The sequence below is a fragment of the Saccoglossus kowalevskii genome, chromosome 11 (assembly GCF_978046115.1).
Source record: "Saccoglossus kowalevskii chromosome 11, keSacKowa6.1, whole genome shotgun sequence".
NCBI lineage: Eukaryota > Metazoa > Hemichordata > Enteropneusta > Harrimaniidae > Saccoglossus > Saccoglossus kowalevskii.
The window spans coordinates 16,694,622-16,713,867 of NC_140651.1; the positions used below are offsets into that span (position 1 = coordinate 16,694,622).

At 35.7% G+C, this 19,246-nt stretch overlaps 3 protein-coding genes across 3 annotated transcripts; all 3 read left to right on the top strand.

Moving 5' to 3' along the window:
- The first annotated feature begins 1,428 nt into the window (after positions 1-1,428).
- Positions 1,429-4,260, top strand: LOC146736236 (betaine--homocysteine S-methyltransferase 1-like). The gene is made up of 7 exons (XM_085505446.1): positions 1,429-1,447; positions 1,935-2,125; positions 2,500-2,694; positions 2,793-2,904; positions 3,204-3,400; positions 3,563-3,656; positions 3,811-4,260. Exons 1-7 carry the CDS (start codon positions 1,429-1,431, stop codon positions 4,095-4,097), a joined length of 1,095 nt encoding a protein of 364 aa, XP_085361572.1. The 3' UTR covers positions 4,098-4,260.
- Positions 4,261-6,766: 2,506 nt separating this feature from the next.
- Positions 6,767-9,893, top strand: LOC100376597 (betaine--homocysteine S-methyltransferase 1-like). Its single transcript, XM_085505447.1, has 7 exons — positions 6,767-6,785; positions 7,272-7,462; positions 7,837-8,031; positions 8,192-8,303; positions 8,637-8,833; positions 9,251-9,332; positions 9,492-9,893. The coding sequence occupies exons 1-7, from the start codon at positions 6,767-6,769 to the stop codon at positions 9,785-9,787; spliced, it is 1,092 nt and encodes a 363-aa protein (XP_085361573.1). The 3' UTR covers positions 9,788-9,893.
- Positions 9,894-12,626: 2,733 nt separating this feature from the next.
- On the top strand, positions 12,627-16,594 carry LOC100374951 (betaine--homocysteine S-methyltransferase 1-like). Its single transcript, XM_002740294.4, has 8 exons — positions 12,627-12,676; positions 13,180-13,225; positions 14,566-14,756; positions 15,010-15,204; positions 15,402-15,513; positions 15,611-15,807; positions 15,922-16,003; positions 16,249-16,594. The coding sequence occupies exons 2-8, from the start codon at positions 13,192-13,194 to the stop codon at positions 16,533-16,535; spliced, it is 1,098 nt and encodes a 365-aa protein (XP_002740340.2). The 5' UTR covers positions 12,627-12,676; positions 13,180-13,191; the 3' UTR covers positions 16,536-16,594.
- The last annotated feature ends 2,652 nt before the right edge of the window (positions 16,595-19,246 follow it).

The window sequence follows — 19,246 nt, forward strand, 5'->3', positions numbered from 1 at the left end:
TCAGGATAAAAAAAACAAATCACGTAACAACACACAACATTATAGAATATAACAAACAAACCCGTTTCAAAAAAATAACGATTTTCTGTACAATAGACTTATCTTAGAAATAACATAAGCGTCGGAGCGCATTGAAATACTAATGACAGAGTTCTAACTGTTAAAAAGACAGTAACACAAATTCGATATTAATGCACCAAACGTGGGAACGGAATGAACTACATACATCCCACTCGCGCTACAACCCCGCTCAAACCCCATTAAGATGCGAAATGCGTTGTATCAACAGATTTATGATGGTATTATACTGACCATAACTGTAAGCAATTTATATAGGTACAGAACGTGCGAAATAAAGATAAAATTAACATTAGTACAATAATTAAATTTCCTTAGCAACGTATTTGCTCTCATATAAAAACATTTAGTTTGACGCTTAATATCAAGGTTATCATAGAAAGTGGCGGGATTTCGTACTGTGTCAAGTTCAACGTGTAGTTATAAATATTCATAAGCTGAATATGCAGATGTAATCTATGTGATCAATTGAAACAAAGCCAGAAACATGAGTAATCGACACAATTATTCGATTATCTGTTATTACAAACTTCAGAGTTGGCGATTATGTATTACATATAATCCACTAAACTAGTTCATTATTTTATCACTGAGACTTTGCAATGTTTTAGAGTGAACCGGAAGTGATTGTTCGCGGTAGAAACAGATTGAACAGTCAATTCATGTTACAGTAGCTAACAACGGACGCCGCACACGGTCATCGATATCGAAGCTCTATTGACCTCGGAAACGTCAAGAGTTCATAAGTGGGGTTTACGTGAATTGCCAGAACTGACACACTTATCACATGGACAGCGAGTGACTTGGTGAGTGTTAACGGCAATGTGCAATCATGAATGGATTTGTCTATACCGACGTGCGTTAATATAAGTGTGTGCTTATTTCAATGGTGTGGGTATACCGTTTGGTATTATATATGTGAACGGCTGAACGATGCGTACATGTGACGATGCAGGGACAATACCCCTTCTATTAAAATATTAATCACTAGGCAAAATACTTGGGACAGGTTTCGAGATCTGTACCTCCATTTTATTTTTTCAACATATATTTTAATTTACATACATGCATTCATTGTAGCATATGATTTGCTAGCCATGATTGTGAAGTTTGTGTATAATAATATTATGCCGCGAATAATTAAACAAAACACGCAAATAAACGTAATTTCTGTGCGCAAACATCGAAGCGTTGGCAAGCCTTTTAGGGGTGGGATGGGTTTTGAACGTTAAACCTATGTTCGTATTTGGTTTAATAATTTGCGGCTGTCAATCAACGTAACTTATTTTATTTGTCATTCAAGCATGTACAATAACTAATAAACGTGGAACAGAGAACAACAATTAAGCAATGTCAACAAAGGTCAAAGGTGAGAGTTCATATGTTGTAAGTTTTTTTTACCCAAATTTGCACATCTCAAATTACCTAATAATTAATGCCTAGCGTACGAGCCTCCCTTGACAAGGCTTTAAGTAAAAAATGTTCTTACGTGGCTGCCAAACAAGAAAATAATTCGGGGATCACAATCTTTGTATTTTGAACAAAGCTCTGCATTTAAGAACATGTACCAATTGGAGTAGTTACAACCATAATGAGATTTGTATTGTGATCATCTTCCTCGCAAATGATTTAAAAAAAAAAGGAAAGTTTGGTGTATTATGGTGTTACCTGTAGAAGGAAACTTTCATGTGTGAGTTTTTGATTTACAATAACGCAAAGTTTGAGCTTCACGTTAGTGCTAGAAATGTAGGAGAATGTTGGAAATGTCAAACATACAAGATCGTATAGACCCTCGCTTCTTGTTTTTGTTCTGAGTAAAGTTTTCATCTATGTTACTATCTATTCCATTGGTCTAGGGTTACTGGAACGCTTACATGATGGTGAATTTGTCATCTGTGCTGAAGGTTATGGTTTTTATTTTGAAAGAGAAGGATATCTTCAGTTAGGACCTGGTGTTCCAATGATTGTGAAAGAGCATCCCGAACTGGTGAAGAACAGCTACAGAACTTTTGTTCGTGCCGGAAGTGACGTAGTATTGGCTCTTACGGTATGGTATTCGTCAGAATTTGTAAAATATATGCCTCTGAGAGAATAAATATCTGAGCGATTGTAAGACCACGTAAAATATTCTGTATATTTACAAGATAAAAAATATAACAGCGTATCTTGGTGGCGCTTTCTGCATCCGATATATCAAAACTGATAAATGGTCAGTGTACTTTTAACTCATCTGCCAGTCGTACGTGTCTCGCAAAAAATTGTGATTACACGTTTTGCGTATTTATATGAATTTATTAATAATTTTGAACCAGCCGTACACAGATACATATGAACTTAATGTTTTTGAATGCACCTATACGGGTTTGTTCCGTAAGTGTTTCTAAAATTATTAATATAGTGAAAGCCATGATATCATTTCAGTACTATGGACATCGTGCAAAACTAGCTGTTATTGGTAAGGAAGATCTGGTAGAAGAAATTAATAAATCAGCTCTACGCATGGCACGTGAAGTTGCTGACGAAACAGGAACCCTGATGGCGGGAAATCTCTGCAATACTAACATATATAATGCAGATGACGCTGAAAGGATTGAACAGATAAAGGAAATGTTTAGGGTAATACACTTATTAATATTGATTACTTATGATATTATACAAATTTTGTAATACGAATGGTCAATATATTCTACCATTGTTTATTTAATTATGTAAAGGAACAAGTGGAATGGGCTGTGGAAGCAGATGCTGATTTCATTTTGGCTGAAACATACACATACTATGGTGAAGCTTTATTGGCTTTAGAAACGATCAAACAATACGGAAAAGGTAATTCACATAAATGACGTTGAATGGGCATATAATGATTTTGTATAAGGGACTACATAGAAAACAACATATTATAATTGTGGAACATGTGCAAAACATTTGACTGAATATTACATCGTTTCTCAACAATATATCAACACAGAATGATATCATTGAGCTCCTGATTTGTTCTACCTACCCCAGATTAAATTTTCTGATAATTGCCAATTGTATTCCGTGTACTGTTGTTTTTATTTATTCAAACTATGGAAGTGTTTTCCATGTCATTCAGACTAACTTCAACCAACTTAATTTTACAGGACTACCTGCAGTACTGACTCTTGCACCGTTTGTGGTTCCCACCAAAAATGGACACGCGGTTACAGCTGATAAAGTACTCTTGAGTGATGCATGTGCGAAGTTGAAAAGTGCTGGAGCTTCGGTGGTTGGTCTAAACTGTGGACGTGGACCTGACAGTATCATACCATTAATGAAAGAAATAAAAGATGCTTGCTCTGTTAGTAACAAACCCGTCCCCGTTTTTTTTTATCTTCACGTTTTACTTTCATTCACAAATTCATATATTGGTACGTGGTGTCATCATTTTGCTGCGGTTTTGCAATTTTATATATGATACGATGATCATCGCAGCTAATGTGCGAATATATTTAAATTACAGGGTCCATTGGCTGCCATTCCAGTACCATACAGGACAACAAAAGAAGAACCAACTTTCTTCATGCTCAAGGACCCAATGACCGGTAAGGACTACTGTCATTCTTGCCCTTTTTGGCAAATGAGAAAATGAATAACATAATTGTTATTGCCTTGATCAACACATTTTGATACGCACGTGTTTTATTATTATAAACAGGTGCATCGTGTATTTTGTTTAATAGCTGTATTCATTTATTGTAGATAAACCAGTATTCTATAGTCACGACACTGACATATTTTACTGCTCTCGAGAAGACATCAAACGGTTTGGATCCACATGCAAGGAAATGGGTATTCAGTTTGTTGGTGTTTGTTGTGGAAATCGGCCATTCTATACATGTGCTTTGGCAGAATCTCTTGGAAGGTCGCCAGAAGCCAGTCTCTACACGCCTGATATGTCCAGGCATTATGTGTATGGTGTAAACCCAAAGGTGAAAAAAGACGTGGCTGATCAAAGCTTGAATCTTTACCACACGCATGGAGATATCGATGAATGAAAATAGTACGCGCTTTAGATGACCGAGATATAAAATGAAATTACCTAATGTATACTTGTTTAAAAGTAGTGTCGTCTCTCAAGTAAATACATTGATAACATTAAATTTGACTGTTAATTGTTAAATTTGATAATGCGAAATAAGAATTCAGCACAAAGTATCAGTCATGTGAATATTCAAGGGTATGTATAAAACTGTGTACACGTTTATACTTCGTAACATAGTCGTGTTGTTTACATTGTACTAGCTTTACATATTTGTGTTTTCAAGTTGGAGAATAAATGGCTGATTTGAACTCAAATATTGTCAGTAACTCTTACTCCCGGTATCACATATTCGGGCGTTATCATTTTGTTTTTCATAATTATGATACAATTTTATCGAAGCCTAGATAATTGTAAATTATAGAAACAATGGATAATCATATCTGATGCAAAAGTGGTAGCACCTATGAGTCAGCGCACCCGTCGCCTGGGACTAAGGTCTAACTGGTGATATTTCTAACTGTATTGCCAAATTCAAGTTGAGAAGGGTTAGTGGTTAGCTGTAATCATGTTCAGGTTGTATTATAAGACTTTATTAGGAGATCAATGACCTTAAGCCATACATTATACACATACTAATAGTTAGATATAATTGACAAGTGTCAGTGTCCTCCTTGTGGATAGGTCGCATATTACATCATACAGACGTTTTCTATGCATGGGAGGTTAACCTTGATGCTTGAAATAATTCTCCGCTGATAAAATTACAAAATAAATGCCTCAATGACTCAGCTGTGTGTGTGGACAAAATATAATAGACATCTTGATGAACTATCGGCGAATGCAGACTTTATAAGGGTATGTCCTCCTAGTCTCACACAAATCTGAATTTAACACTTAAACAACATGTCTAATCACAGATTTGTCTTGTGAAGAAGTATTTCTTCAGATTAAGTGAAAGTCGACTCGCAATGCCAAATACCCACAGGCAAATCATAATCTAGTGGGTCCCCATTGAGATAGGCCAAATATATCACGTATATATATATATATATATATATATATATATATATATATATATATATATATATATATATATATATATATATGAGCCTCCTGTGAGAGGGGTTCTTTTCCTTATAGATCATAAATTTAACTGCCTCCCCTGACCATTTTGATAGTTTCTGGGAGCTAGCAGGTTTATTTTGTTTTCTTCGACATAGCAAAATAGGCTTTTGACCCATGCTCAAAGATTCATTTATCGACAGTATTATTTATTTCAGGATAAAAAAACAAATCACATAACAACAAACAGCATAGAATATAAAAAACAAACCCGTTTCAAAAAAATAACAATTTTCTGTACAATAGACTTATCTTAGAAATAACATAAGCGTCGGACCACATTGAAATACTAATGACAGAGTTCTAACTGTTAAAAAGACAGTAACACAAATTCGATATTAATGCACCAAACGTGGGAATGGAATGAACTACATACATCTCACTCGCGCTATAATCCCGCTCAAACCCCATTAAGATGCGAAATGCGTTGTATCAACAGATTTATGATGGTATTATACTGACCATAACTGTGAGCAATTTATATAGGTACAGAACGTGAGAAATAAAGATAAAATTAACATTAGTACAATATTTAAATTTCCTTAGCAACGTATTTGCTCTCATATAAAAACATTTAGTTTGACGCTTAATATCAAGGTTATCATAGAAAGTGGCGGGATTTCGTACTGTGTCAAGTTCAACGTGTAGTTATGAATATTCATAAGCTGAATATGCAGATGTAATCTATGTGATCAATTGAAACAAAGCCAGAAACATGAGTAATCGACACAATTATTCGATTATCTGTTATTACAAACTTCAGAGTTGGCGATTATATATTACATATAATCCACTGAACTAGTTCATTATCTTATAACTGAGACTTTGCAATGTTTTAGAGTGAACCGGGAGTGATTGTTCGCGGTAGAAACAGATTGAACAGTCAATTCATGTTACAGTAGCTAACAACGGACGCCGCACACGGTCATCGATATCGAAGCTCTATTGACCTCGGAAACGTCAAGAGTTCATAAGTGGGGTTTACATGAATTGCCAGAACTAACACACTTATCACATGGACAGCGAGTGACTTGGTGAGTGTTAACGGCAATGTGCAATCATGAATGGATTTGTCTATACCGACGTGCGTTATTATAAGTGTGTGCTTATTTCAATGGTGTGGGTATACCGTTTTGTATTATATATGTGAACGGCTGAACGATGCGTACATGTGACGATGCAGGGACAATACCCCTTCTATTAAAATATTAATCACTAGGCAAAATACTTGGGACAGGTTTCGAGATCTGTACCTCCATTTTATTTTTTCAACATATATTTAAATTTACATACATGCATTCATTGTAACATATGATTTGCTAGCCATGATTGTGAAGTTTGTGCGAATAATTAAACAAAACACGCAAATAAACGTAATTTCTGTGCGCAAACATCGAAGCGTTGGCAAGCCTTTTAGGGGTGCGATGGGTTTTGAACGTTAAACCTATGTCCGTATTTGGTTTAATAATTTGCGGCTGTCAATCAACGTAACTTATTTTATTTGTCATTCAAGCATGTACAATAACTAATAAACGTGGAACAGAGAACAACAATTAAGCAATGTCAACAAAGGTCAAAGGTGAGAGTTCATATGTTGTAAGTTTTTTTTACCCAAATTTGCACATCTCAAATTACCTAATAATTAATGCCTAGCGTACGAGCCTCCCTTGACAAGGCTTTAAGTAAAAAATGTTCTTACGTGGCTGCCAAACAAGAAAATAATACGGGGATCACAATCTTTGTATTTTGAACAAAGCTCTGCATTTAAGAACATGTACCAATTGGAGTAGTTACAACCATACTGAGATTTGTATTGTGATCATCTTCCTCGCAAATGATTTTTAAAAAAAGGAAAGTTTGGTGTATTATGGTGTTACCTGTAGAAGGAAACTTTCATGTGTGAGTTTTTGATTTACAATAACGCAAAGTCTGAACTTCATGTTAGTGCTAGAAATGTAGGAGAATGTTGGAAATGTCAAACACACAAGATCGTATAGACCCTCGCTTCTTGTTTTTGTTCTGAGTAAAGTTTTCATCTATGTTACTATCTATTCCATTGGTCTAGGGTTACTGGAACGCTTACATGATGGTGAATTTGTCATCTGTGCTGAAGGTTATGGTTTTTATTTTGAAAGAGAAGGATATCTTCAGTTAGGACCTGGTGTTCCAATGATTGTGAAAGAACATCCCGAACTGGTGAAGAACAGCTACAGAACTTTTGTTCGTGCCGGAAGTGACGTAGTATTGGCTCTTACGGTATGGTATTCGTCAGAATTTGTAAAATATATGCCTCTGAGAGAATAAATATCTGAGCGATTGTAAGCCCACGTAAAATATTCTGTATATTTACAAGTTACAAAATATAACAGCGTATCTTGATGGCGCTTTCTGCATCCGATATATCAAAACTGATAAATGGTCAGTGTACTTTTAACTAATCTGCCAGTCGTACGTGTCTCGCAAAAAATTGTGATTACACGTTTTGCGTATTTATATGAATTTATTAATAATTTTGAACCAGCCGTACACAGATACATATAAACTTAATGTTTTTGAATGCACCTATACGGGTTTGTTCCGTAAGTGTTTCTAAAATTATTAATATAGTGAAAGCTATGATATCATTTCAGTACTATGGACATCGTGCAAAACTAGCTGTTATTGGCAAGGAAGATCTGGTAGAAGAAATTAATAAATCAGCTCTACGCATGGCACGTGAAGTTGCCGACGAAACAGGAACCCTGATGGCGGGAAATCTCTGCAATACTAACATATATAATGCAGATGACGCTGAAAGGATTGAACAGATAAAGGAAATGTTCAAGGTAATGAGCTTGTATTCGACATGAAAACTTACACATATTATGTTTGTACACATTAATAAAACAATTATATTGATTAATTATGATATTATATCTATGTTTGTAATACGAGTGTAATATCATACATATTCTATAATTGTTTTGTTTATTTATTTATGTAAAGGAACAAGTGGAATGGGCTGTGGAAGCAGATGCTGATTTCATTTTGGCTGAAACATACACATACTATGGTGAAGCTTTATTGGCTTTAGAAACGATCAAACAATACGGAAAAGGTAATTCACATAAATGACGTTGTATGCATGCATGGGAATATGATGGTTTTGTATAAGGAATAGCATAGCAATGAAGATTAGTATAATTGTAAAACGTGAAATGCACGACAAAGCTGCACGCTAAACATGAGAATTAAGTCTAATCCTAAAAATGTGTTAACAATGCTGTGGCCTAGAAAAGTTGTGCTACTAATTTGCTTTACTTCAGATTTCTGATATATTTGTTGTGATGTTATTGATAATTGTTTTCCGCGTATTATGGTTTTGATTTATTCAAACTATTGTAGTTGTTCCCTGTGCATGCGGACATTCTCTAACTGGCTTCTCTGACAGGACTGCCTGCTGTACTAACTCTAGCACCGTTTGTGGTTCCCACAAGGAATGGACACGCGGTTACAGCTGATAAAGTGCTCTTGAGTGATGCATGTGCGAAGTTAAAAAGTGCTGGAGCTGCAGTGGTTGGTCTAAACTGTCGACGTGGACCTGACAGTATCATACCATTAATGAAAGAAATAAAAGATGCATGTTCTGTTAGTAAAATACCAAAGTTTATCACCACGCTCTCTATGCATTCTTGTCAGACAATATTATCGTATGCCCATTAATGCCCTGCGCCACTCGTTATTAATATATATTATAAACTTTTCGTTTTCAACATTGTGAAATTAGTGAAGGTCAAATTCATTTTTATTAAAGTTCTTATTTGTATTGTAATTTCATTCAGCTTCTTCAAATCATGATTCAAGACAAATGGATAGCACAAAATTATAAACAATATAACAAATTATGTTTTGTGATTATTATTCATGTGTAATCGGTAATTTTGACAATTATTAATGTGTGCATACAGGATACATTTCCGATTTTCTTCCATAAAACAAAAGAATTTCACAATGTCGAAAACGGAAAATCTTTATCATTGTGTTACGAATATATTTCAATTTCAGGGTCCATTGGCTGCCATTCCTGTACCATACAGAACAACAAAGGAAGAACCAACTTTCTTCATGCTCAAGGATCCAATGACCAGTAAGGATTTATTGAATTGTTATCATTCTTGCTATTTCGTGCCATGTGTAAATGAGGGAGTGAATAAAATAATTGTTATTACTTTGATCATCAAATTACGAATGGATGTTTACTACTCTAAACAGATGCAATTTTAATAGTTGTATTCATTTATTGTAGATAAACCCGTGTTTTATACTCACGATGCGGATATATTTTACTGCTCTCGAGAAGACATCAAACGGTTTGGATCCACATGCAAGGAAATGGGTATTCAGTTTGTTGGTGTTTGTTGTGGAAATCGGCCATTCTATACGTGTGCTTTGGCAGAATCCCTTGGTAGGTCGCCAGAGGCCAGTCGCTACACGCCTGATATGTCCAGGCATTATGTTTATGGTGTAAACCCAAAGGTGAAAAAAGACGTGGCTGATCAAAGCTTGAATCTTTACCACACGCACGGAGATATCGATGAATGAACAAAATATGTGCGTTAGATGACCGAGATAAGAAAGGAAGATACCGACTTCTAACTGACATTATTGCTTAAATTAAATCTTTGTTAATGTTGTCATTATGAAATATTGTTATTTGTTATTTAGATATGTTCGTAACGTTAATGTACTGCAATAGAAGGATAAATTACGCAATTAATTATAAAAGCTTTAAACGCTCACATCATCACTTATGCTATATAGGCACGACGGAAGCTGTGTGTTCAATGTGGCGTTTAACGTGTTTGTAAATCATGCATGAATAAATAATGTAAGAATACTATACATGGGTTTTAATTTGTTTATTGCTGATGAGAAATGAGCACACTGTAATACATTTCAAACTGGTTAATACATTGCAACATAGTGGTACTTTATCTAAAAATGAACTTACATTGCACTCACATGTATGTACTGTCTATTTGAAAGTAATGTTCGTGAATTGAAATCCCCTATGCATGTACGTAGGATAATACATGGCTGATTCGAACTCCAGTATTCTAGTTACTCCAACCATAATATACTCTACATACTCAGGCATTATTTTATACATACATGTATTTATAATTAAGATATATATTTCTGTGAATATTTAATGAAATATGCTATAACAACTCTAAACTTTCCTACGTCATGTATGAATGAATACAATATACGTGAGTACATCCGTGTCGCCGTTGTGTTCATACACTTTCCATATTAAAATTGTTTCTTAGAGTTACATAATGATAAACATGTGAATATGTCTGTTCTAACTCTAACTTCCAATGCAAATTAAATGATGTGTATCTTACATGAACCCAGTTTAATAACTTCTACTTAGTAACACCAATTATATGGTTTTGAAATAGATTTACATTGATAAGAAACGCTGAATTTTGTGAACTGTCCCGTGAACAATGGATGGGATATTCATAGTTTGTTGCGTAGTGCTTTTCAGAATTACTGGTTTTCAGAAGGTGGAATTTTATTTTCATTGAAAAATATATTGTGCTTTTTAATTTATTGTCAATGATACATGCAATATAATCATTCAATTGATATTATTATCTCATCAAAACAATAACGTGTCATTACTCCGACATGTATAAATCAATAGCAAATCAAATCAAATCAACAAATCATCTCGTCTAAATACATATTATGTATGTTGTGGTTTCAATTCAACGCAACGCACATTCTGGAACGATGTTGAATGTTGCCATGAGCAGGAAGCAGAAAGATTTACTTTAACAACGGAAAAGTCAATATCAACCTCGATTTTGATACCGGGGTTGCACCTAAAATCTGTTGGTACTCTGTGTCGTATCCTTTCACGAGGAGTCGATATTAAACTCGAGCGGTGTAGTCATTTGCGATGAATACGGCTACCACACGAGACAAATCGGGGGACATTCAAGCCGCAAGCGTGCATGAGATCTCCAGTCACATAGATTGTTTTGATATATTTCATATTTGATATTTATCAGGAAGATTCACCGGCTAGCGCACTAAAGCTCAACGTAGTTGAAATAATAGCCCAGTGTATCTTTTATTGCTTGGTGATCAGTTGTAGATAATGCAAAATAAACTAGTATCTCAAATATTTGGCCAACAAATATTGTGAATATCGCAAATTTCGTCAAATGTCCTTCATTGGCCACGTATTGTACCATGGTTAAGTCTGTGCAGTAATCGATGCATTCAATGGTATATATTATCAATGAGTAAATACAAAGCATACAATATATCTTTTTTCTATTTATGTAAAAAATAAAACTCAATTTATCACTGTGCTCGGGAAAAGCAAATTCTTGCTGAATGTTTCAAGTTTCCCTTTTCCCGCAGCGAAATCACTAATTGCAATACTTTATTTTAAACAGTTGTGGTTAGCTTTCTCTAAATGCAAAATCATAAACAAATTAAAATCACGTGATTGCTGTATTTATTATAGCTGGGATAAATTTTCGTTTGAAAGACTTTTTGAATGTTTTGTAGGGAATTTATTTTCACTGATTTTTAAGAAGTTGAATGTAAAAGATAGAAAAAATTGTATATTCACTAAATCATTCCTTCAGTGAAAATAGCGAAAATTAATTCCAAGCAGGATTACGGAAAACAAGCTACTTTTTGCAAAATGGGAAATTCTTGTTAATCACAAGTTATTCGTTACATATACAAACGTTCCCGTCCAGAAAAAAAATGACGGGAAGAAAAATGACTTTCCCGGGTTGTATTGGTCAGCCAAACTACGTCATACATCATATAAGGCTAGATTAATTGCTGGCTCATCTAAATGAGCAAAAACAGATATTTGCCTAAAACCTTAACACCTACTTTCGAAGAATTTGAGTTCCAATTCAATTATATCATCCCCTCGCGGTGGCCATCCCTTCCGGAAAAGGCACCGAATTACTTAGGTGTGGATCGGCGTGTCGTACATAGCAGAACAGCCGCTTCGCTGCGATCTATCGAAAGTAAGCCTCCAGTGTGATTTTTTCTCTAAAATCTACGGATATGTATGGTATTTCAACTTGCAATGTTTTAGAGTGAGTCGGGATAATTCGTCGTGCAAGCAAACAGTTTGGACGATCTCTCATAAATGTAAGTTATACAGCACATATAAACGGTCGCCCACACTCGACTACCTAAATCGAGTGCTATGTATGCCCGAACATTCGAGGACTAGCGTGTAGTTAACAGACACCGGTCGGCCACTGCAGCGGAAACACGTTTTATTATATGAACATCTCCATATATAGAATCGGTATGCTAATGTTGATGTCATACTCAGGACGCGTCAACCTTGCAAACGTCAAGATGGTATCACTCCCTATATAAGCGGGTTACACTGTCAGAAGTTGCACACTCAGCACAGGATCAGCGAGTCACTTGGTGAGTGATACCTACACTGTACAGTCATTAATGGATGCGTTTTTACCGTTTATTTTATTGTAAAAGATACGCTCGCTTTGAGACCATGGACAGACAGACTGGCAATGCCTTTTATTTTAGGTGTTAATATGTTATATGTAATATTCATGTCATGTATGTACTGTCGGACGTTGCCTTGTTTGGAACATACCTATTTTTGAACAAAATTGTCTCCACAGGACCAACCCTGCCATCACAAATCAGTAAATTCAACAGAAACAAAATTCACAAAGATAAAAAAAAACAATTCAGGGACTGTAAGAACTTTGCGCGGTTGTTTTTCTTTGATTCTGGCATATTCCAGTGTAAACATGTCATGTGATTAATGTCTTAATTCCAAGCTTAATCTCTCAATTACTAATCAGAGGCTCGGCTCAACGATTGATATTATACGGGGTCGTGCAAGGGCACATACACACACAACAAAAGTGTGTTGACCTTTATGTTATTCGTCCTTCTAACAGGCACTATAATTAATGGAACGGAACAACGATTCAAAAATGGTCAAAGGTAAGAGTTTATATAAGTTCTGGTGGTGACTACGCAAATTTGCATATTTTCAGCTTTCCTCTGTGAAGCTTCAAACGCTCAGATTTGAAATCAGTATGTTGCATTTCCCCTTGTCCTATGACCTGCGTTACAAAGTAAATCTGCATGTTCATAATTAAAAATACTGATTGTACATATCCGAGCGGAGGACTGTTCCACGTAAATAGTATTTTTCCAGGTATACCAATATTTACCAGTACGCCATAGGAAGTAAATGGGCTGTATATGATTGCTTTGACAATGTCAAAAATAGTTTTTGATAGTAATTAAAAAATACGTGTTGTTGCTGTTGTTTTTTCGAGTACCAGTACTAGAGGCTTGTTCACACCTTCGCTGACTCGTTGATATGAACAATCGAAAAGTAAACTAGCTGGTGCTGATAATCACTCGCGAACAATACGTGCATCTTTGATATGGTTAATCGTATGCTGTACTCCCGGGGCTGTACTGGCTCATATCATGGAGGTAGTCTTTTCTACCTGCATGCTCATATTGATATATCTATACATTCAGAAAGATAAATGGTTCAAGTGCAGCGAGTTCAAATCTCGTGCAAGCAAACAATGTATTTGTATTACCCATATCAAACGCGACCCTTTGCGCCACCAACCCATTTATTGTGCTTTGGGTTGGTATATATAGGAATGATTTTGTGTAAATAAACCCACTTCCTGAAATGTAGTTGTGATGTATGAACAAAACAAAACATCGAACTTAGACTTTAAGAAAACCATTGTTGAAGATGGCGGTAGTAGTGGCGCCGCGCATGTGCGACATTTGTGTTGATAAACATTGATTTTACCATAATCCTATGCGCTTTTCTAATGAAATCACGAGTAAGAATTTTGCTCTGGGTTCCACTTGCAATACCGCCGGCGACTTCTTCTAAACACCAAAACAGAATACTTAACTAAAGCTTGGAAACATCTAGCTTGTACTAGCTGGTGTGCGCAATAGTCAAAATAGCCATCTTTTTTTTATACGAGACCTATATCTCGCACATGCGCGGCGCGACGACTACCGCCCTTCAAGGCCTTTCATTGAAAAATATACAAATAAATGTTTCAGAATGAGAATGGGATTAACCGTTACCAAACGTGGGAGGAAAAACTGTGGGAAAAATGCGCATTACAAGAACCTTTAAGAAACTTTTCTCGAGGTCAATTTGTCTTTAAATGTGTCCTTTTGTTTTCTTTTATTAAATGTATTATATTATTATGTTATAAATATATTTTTTTCCTGTCCAATTTTCTGTACACGTGTTTTTTTTTTTGATCGATGCATCACGTAATCACATGTAGGTTTAATGGAAAGACTGAACGATGGGGAGCACGTGATCATAGCAGAGGGGTTCGTGTTTTATTTCGAAAGAATGGGATACCTCCAAGCTGGGTCATGGGTGCCAGAAGTAGTACTCAATCATCCAGACAAGGTCAAAAGTTTATATAGAGAATTTGTAGACGCCGGAAGTGACGTAGTATTAGCGTTCACCGTACGTATATGACAGCGTCACACACTGTCCAGTTGCTCTTTGACGATAAAGGCAGCATTTGCTCTGTCTCACAATTATAGCAGCGAGTTAGAATCCCAATTATTTACATAATTATGCTGACATCATATATGGAAGTTGGGTCACATCCTGCTAATTAAATATTTGTTTCTATATTCATTAAACTTGCTTTCATTAATTATAAGTTGTCCAACGATTTGATTGATCTTTTCTCTCACTCCAACTGATAAAACAGTATTATGCAACCCGTGAGAAAACCCGTTTGATTGGCAAAGAAGATACCCTGGAGCAACTCAACAAAAACGCACTGAAAATGGCTCGTGAAGTTGCTGATGAAAAAGGGGTTCTTATGGCCGGAAATATTTGTAATACTAATATATACCAACCTGGTAAAAAAGATCGCGAAGATGAAATCAAAGGAATGTTTAAGGTGTGTATCTTAATTATTCTAATGTGTTAAATATTGTATATTGCCGTTTAACCCCTTTCTCTATAGTCAAATTTAATTATGTTCATTTGGGCGAAGCTTAACAAATCAACATATAGAACAAATTGTTTCATAAAAATTACAATGGAAAGGTTTATGGTGTTTAATAATTAATAATCGTAGTGTCTTTCTTTGTAAAGGAAATGATTGAATGGTCGGTTGAGGCTGGTGCTGATTTCATATTAGCGGAAACATATGCACATCTTGGTGAAGCCTTGTTAGCAGTTGAAGCGATTAAGGAGCACGGAAAAGGTACCGAGTCCTTGCGTTTTAATAGAAATCGTGTAAATATATTTATACACGCCTCCCATATTTATAAATGATGTTACACCTCACATTTATTTTACAGGCCTTCCCGCGGTCGTTACATTCGCTCCATTTGTTACAGCGACGAAAAACGGAAAGGCGATAACTGCCGATAAAGTACTGCTGACTGAGGCGTGCAAGCAGGTGAAGGAGGCTGGAGCGGACGTTGTCGGTCTCAACTGTGGCCGTGGTCCGAATACAATGTTGCCTTTGATGAAAGATATTATGAAAGTTTGTCCTGTACGTTTTATTTTGAACTATAATTATATATAAGTATGTTTGCATCAACAAGGTTTGCGCACAACGTTATACATCTCACTGAACTTTATAAATACGTCTTCTTAATTGCTACAGGGCCCATTTGCTGCTATACCAGTTCCATACAGAACATGCGATAAGGAACCTACTTTCTTCATGTTAACTGATCCTGTTACAGGTAAGCATACACTGAGAATGTGTTATTATTTTTTATTACGTTTGTGTCAGGTGGCAGTTGCTGTCACTGTATGTGCAAATAATGCACCTATATAACTCATTTTAATGTATTCAAACATATTGATCACAGGTCAGAGTACAGGTCGATACAAACTATGTTTATAGAAATGTACTACTGCTTTATTTAACTAAATCAGTGGAAAATACTTCGTGCTTCACAACTCATTATTTTTTGTCTTTCTATAGGAAAGAAGGTGTTTCCAACTGAAACTGAGGTGTGCTCATGCAGTCGGGAGGATTTCTCAAATTTTGGTAAACAGTGTAAAGACTTAGGAATCCAATTCGTCGGTGTATGCTGTGGCAATCGACATTACTACACAAGGTCATTGGCCGAGGCGTTAGGGCGAAAACCAGCATCCACAACGTTCTCGCCTGACATGACCAAGCATTACGTCTATGGTTCCGATGCCAAAGTCAGGAAAGATGTTTCTGAAGAAAGTATGGATCTGTACCACACCCTTAGGGATATCTAATAATCTAAATGTGAATTTTGAGATACCGATTTGTGTGCGAATAAAGAAAGTACTCTTAACAGTGTTTGCCTCATTGCCAATTTTTGTTTGCATAGAATTTATTTATCGACTATTTCACCACTATTGGCAAATGCACGCGTGAAAGCCTACACGTGGCTTCCCTCTTATGGACAATTATTTCTCAAATATTCTGGTCGATGTAATCTTATTTCTGCGCACTCTGCAATCGCTATATTAACGACCTAATGAATATCAATTGTAGATTCGATGAGATAAATATAAATGGTGAGCAATGAGTGGAAGGACGGTAACCCTGTATACGGCGATTAACGAGAAGATAAGTATTTTCGGACATTTAAATGCCCGTGCCATTACCAGGCCGACAGCTCAGAGTCTCTTTGCTCAAAGCGGGCAGAAATACCGAATAGTTCTAAAGAGAAACCACGTTTTGGAACATTATCAACCTGTAAAATTCAGTTTATTTGTCAGCATTGCCGTAACACGAGAATTGTATGTCCACATACCTAAAATGACGCCGGATAAATGCGTTTTTTTTGTCTAGTATACCGCAAATGTTCAGCAAACCGGAACCCCCAGCTAACGTACTGTAAATTCAATGTAAAGTTCCCCGAATGTACAGTAACTACATGTAATACAATAAACCACATCACAAGTGATGCAGCTTATCTTACTCTTGACTGCGACACTACTTCTAGGACCAAAAAGCAATTAGTATCCATGATAAACGGTGTGGAATAAGTCGAAACATGGCCACCATCTACACCAGTTCCCAGTTGCCGTGTTAAATTCACACACGTAATAAATAAATACCACCAAATCGCGTCGTCAATGTATCTGAAATATAAATCTTATTCATTAATGGAATTGATATATAACATCCCCGAAAAGGGGGATATCTACGGGGCGTGGTAGTCATCATTACTCGATACGTTCCATCATAGACTAGATGGTATAATTGTACATTGTACAGTGGGGTCATCGATCTGGTCACTGCTTACGTCTGGTGTGTACATTTCTAAAGCCATGTGTTAGACACCCTTTTTACAGTCGTTATAAACACATTCTCAATCTAAATAAGTCCATGGTGCAGCTGAAAGGTGGCTCACTAAGAGTGGATGACGAAAAGTTGTTTTGTCTCTCTTCAAGCAAAGGTTCATAGACACAGAATTGGCATGATGAAATAATATAGTAGAATTAGCTCATACCGTCTTTTCAAAACCACATTAATTATTTAAAGTTATTTGTTTTTAGACGCGCGTTATACTCTTATTGCATATAAATTTGCATATATTTTGGACCTTAAATTCATATAGCAACTGGCAGATACGACGGTTTAATTAACAGCGTGTAGGCGTTTCAATGCATCTGTCGAGGACGAACTGAATTATTTTATTGATGTGTCCTTTGGATTATAAACTAAGAAAAAATACATTGTTTTAAAAATAGCATGCGCTTCCAAATATAATAATAGATTTGTACATGATCTCCAGTCAAAAAATACTTCGATCATACATAGTGTTAGCGATGTTTTTATTCCTGACTCTCAAGAAGAAAAATGACTACTAGCTTTGCTTTCCTTTTCCTGTGTGCTTATCATATTTATCTTCAGTCACGTGGTTAAAAATTATGTTATTATATTCTGTATGAACATAGGGCCATACCGCACCATAATAAACAATTATTACATAAATACGCGCGTCTCCAAATCTTCTATCAGCGCTGTTAACAATCTAATTGGAGCCATCATGTTCGTTATAGACCCCTGGATTCTTAACATTCGTGTCAAAGGTCATGGCCACATTAAATAAATTGACAGCTGTCTACGTTGACATCACTGGATAGTGAGTTTCAACAAATAAGCAAATCTGATCGTTTTAAGTGTGTACACATTCTGATTTTCAAAGTAATGTATACTCCCCGAAGTCGCATTTAATTGCACATAAACTGTATATATATGAAATTATATTTAGACTGCTGATATAAAGTAAGAAAACACGTCACCAGTCTTGCAGCGTGTCCTTGAAATGTCAGCTGCCATAGATAATAAATTGTTGCTACAATGACATCATAGGTAAAAAGGTGAGGAGTTCATCATCGTTGTTAGGTGTCTTTATTCGGTCCACCCGCTATGTAATGCTATCTTAGTGTCCAAAATCAAATAATATGTATACAATGACAATTTAACAGCAATTTCTATAAATCACAATGAAAATACATAACGATAATAAGATTACAGCAATACGTCTTGGCACAAACAAATATTAAGTGATGTACGTATATATATATATATATCAATATTGTTCACCTAATATCACCCAGCAAATTGTTGAGTTAATGAGATATTGGATGTTTATTTGATGTGAGAATCAATAATAATAATACACAAAAATATGCAATTTGAATTCTAATATATATTATTCCTCTCCGAACATTGTACGTTTATCAATTTCTCCTGCCCAGTGCCACCAGTTACTTTTGAATTAGTTTTATATTACCAGTTATTTTCTTAGGGTGTTAATATTGCTGAACTTCTAACCAGACTATTTGTCTCGGAATAATCACAGTAAACCTCGAGGGGAATGTATTTCAACAGTTTTAAGCTTTGGTTAAATAGCGCCTCGTGTGGACAACTTGTACAACTACCTTCCTTTTTATGAACTGTCGATAATAATTGATAATTCGCAAACGTT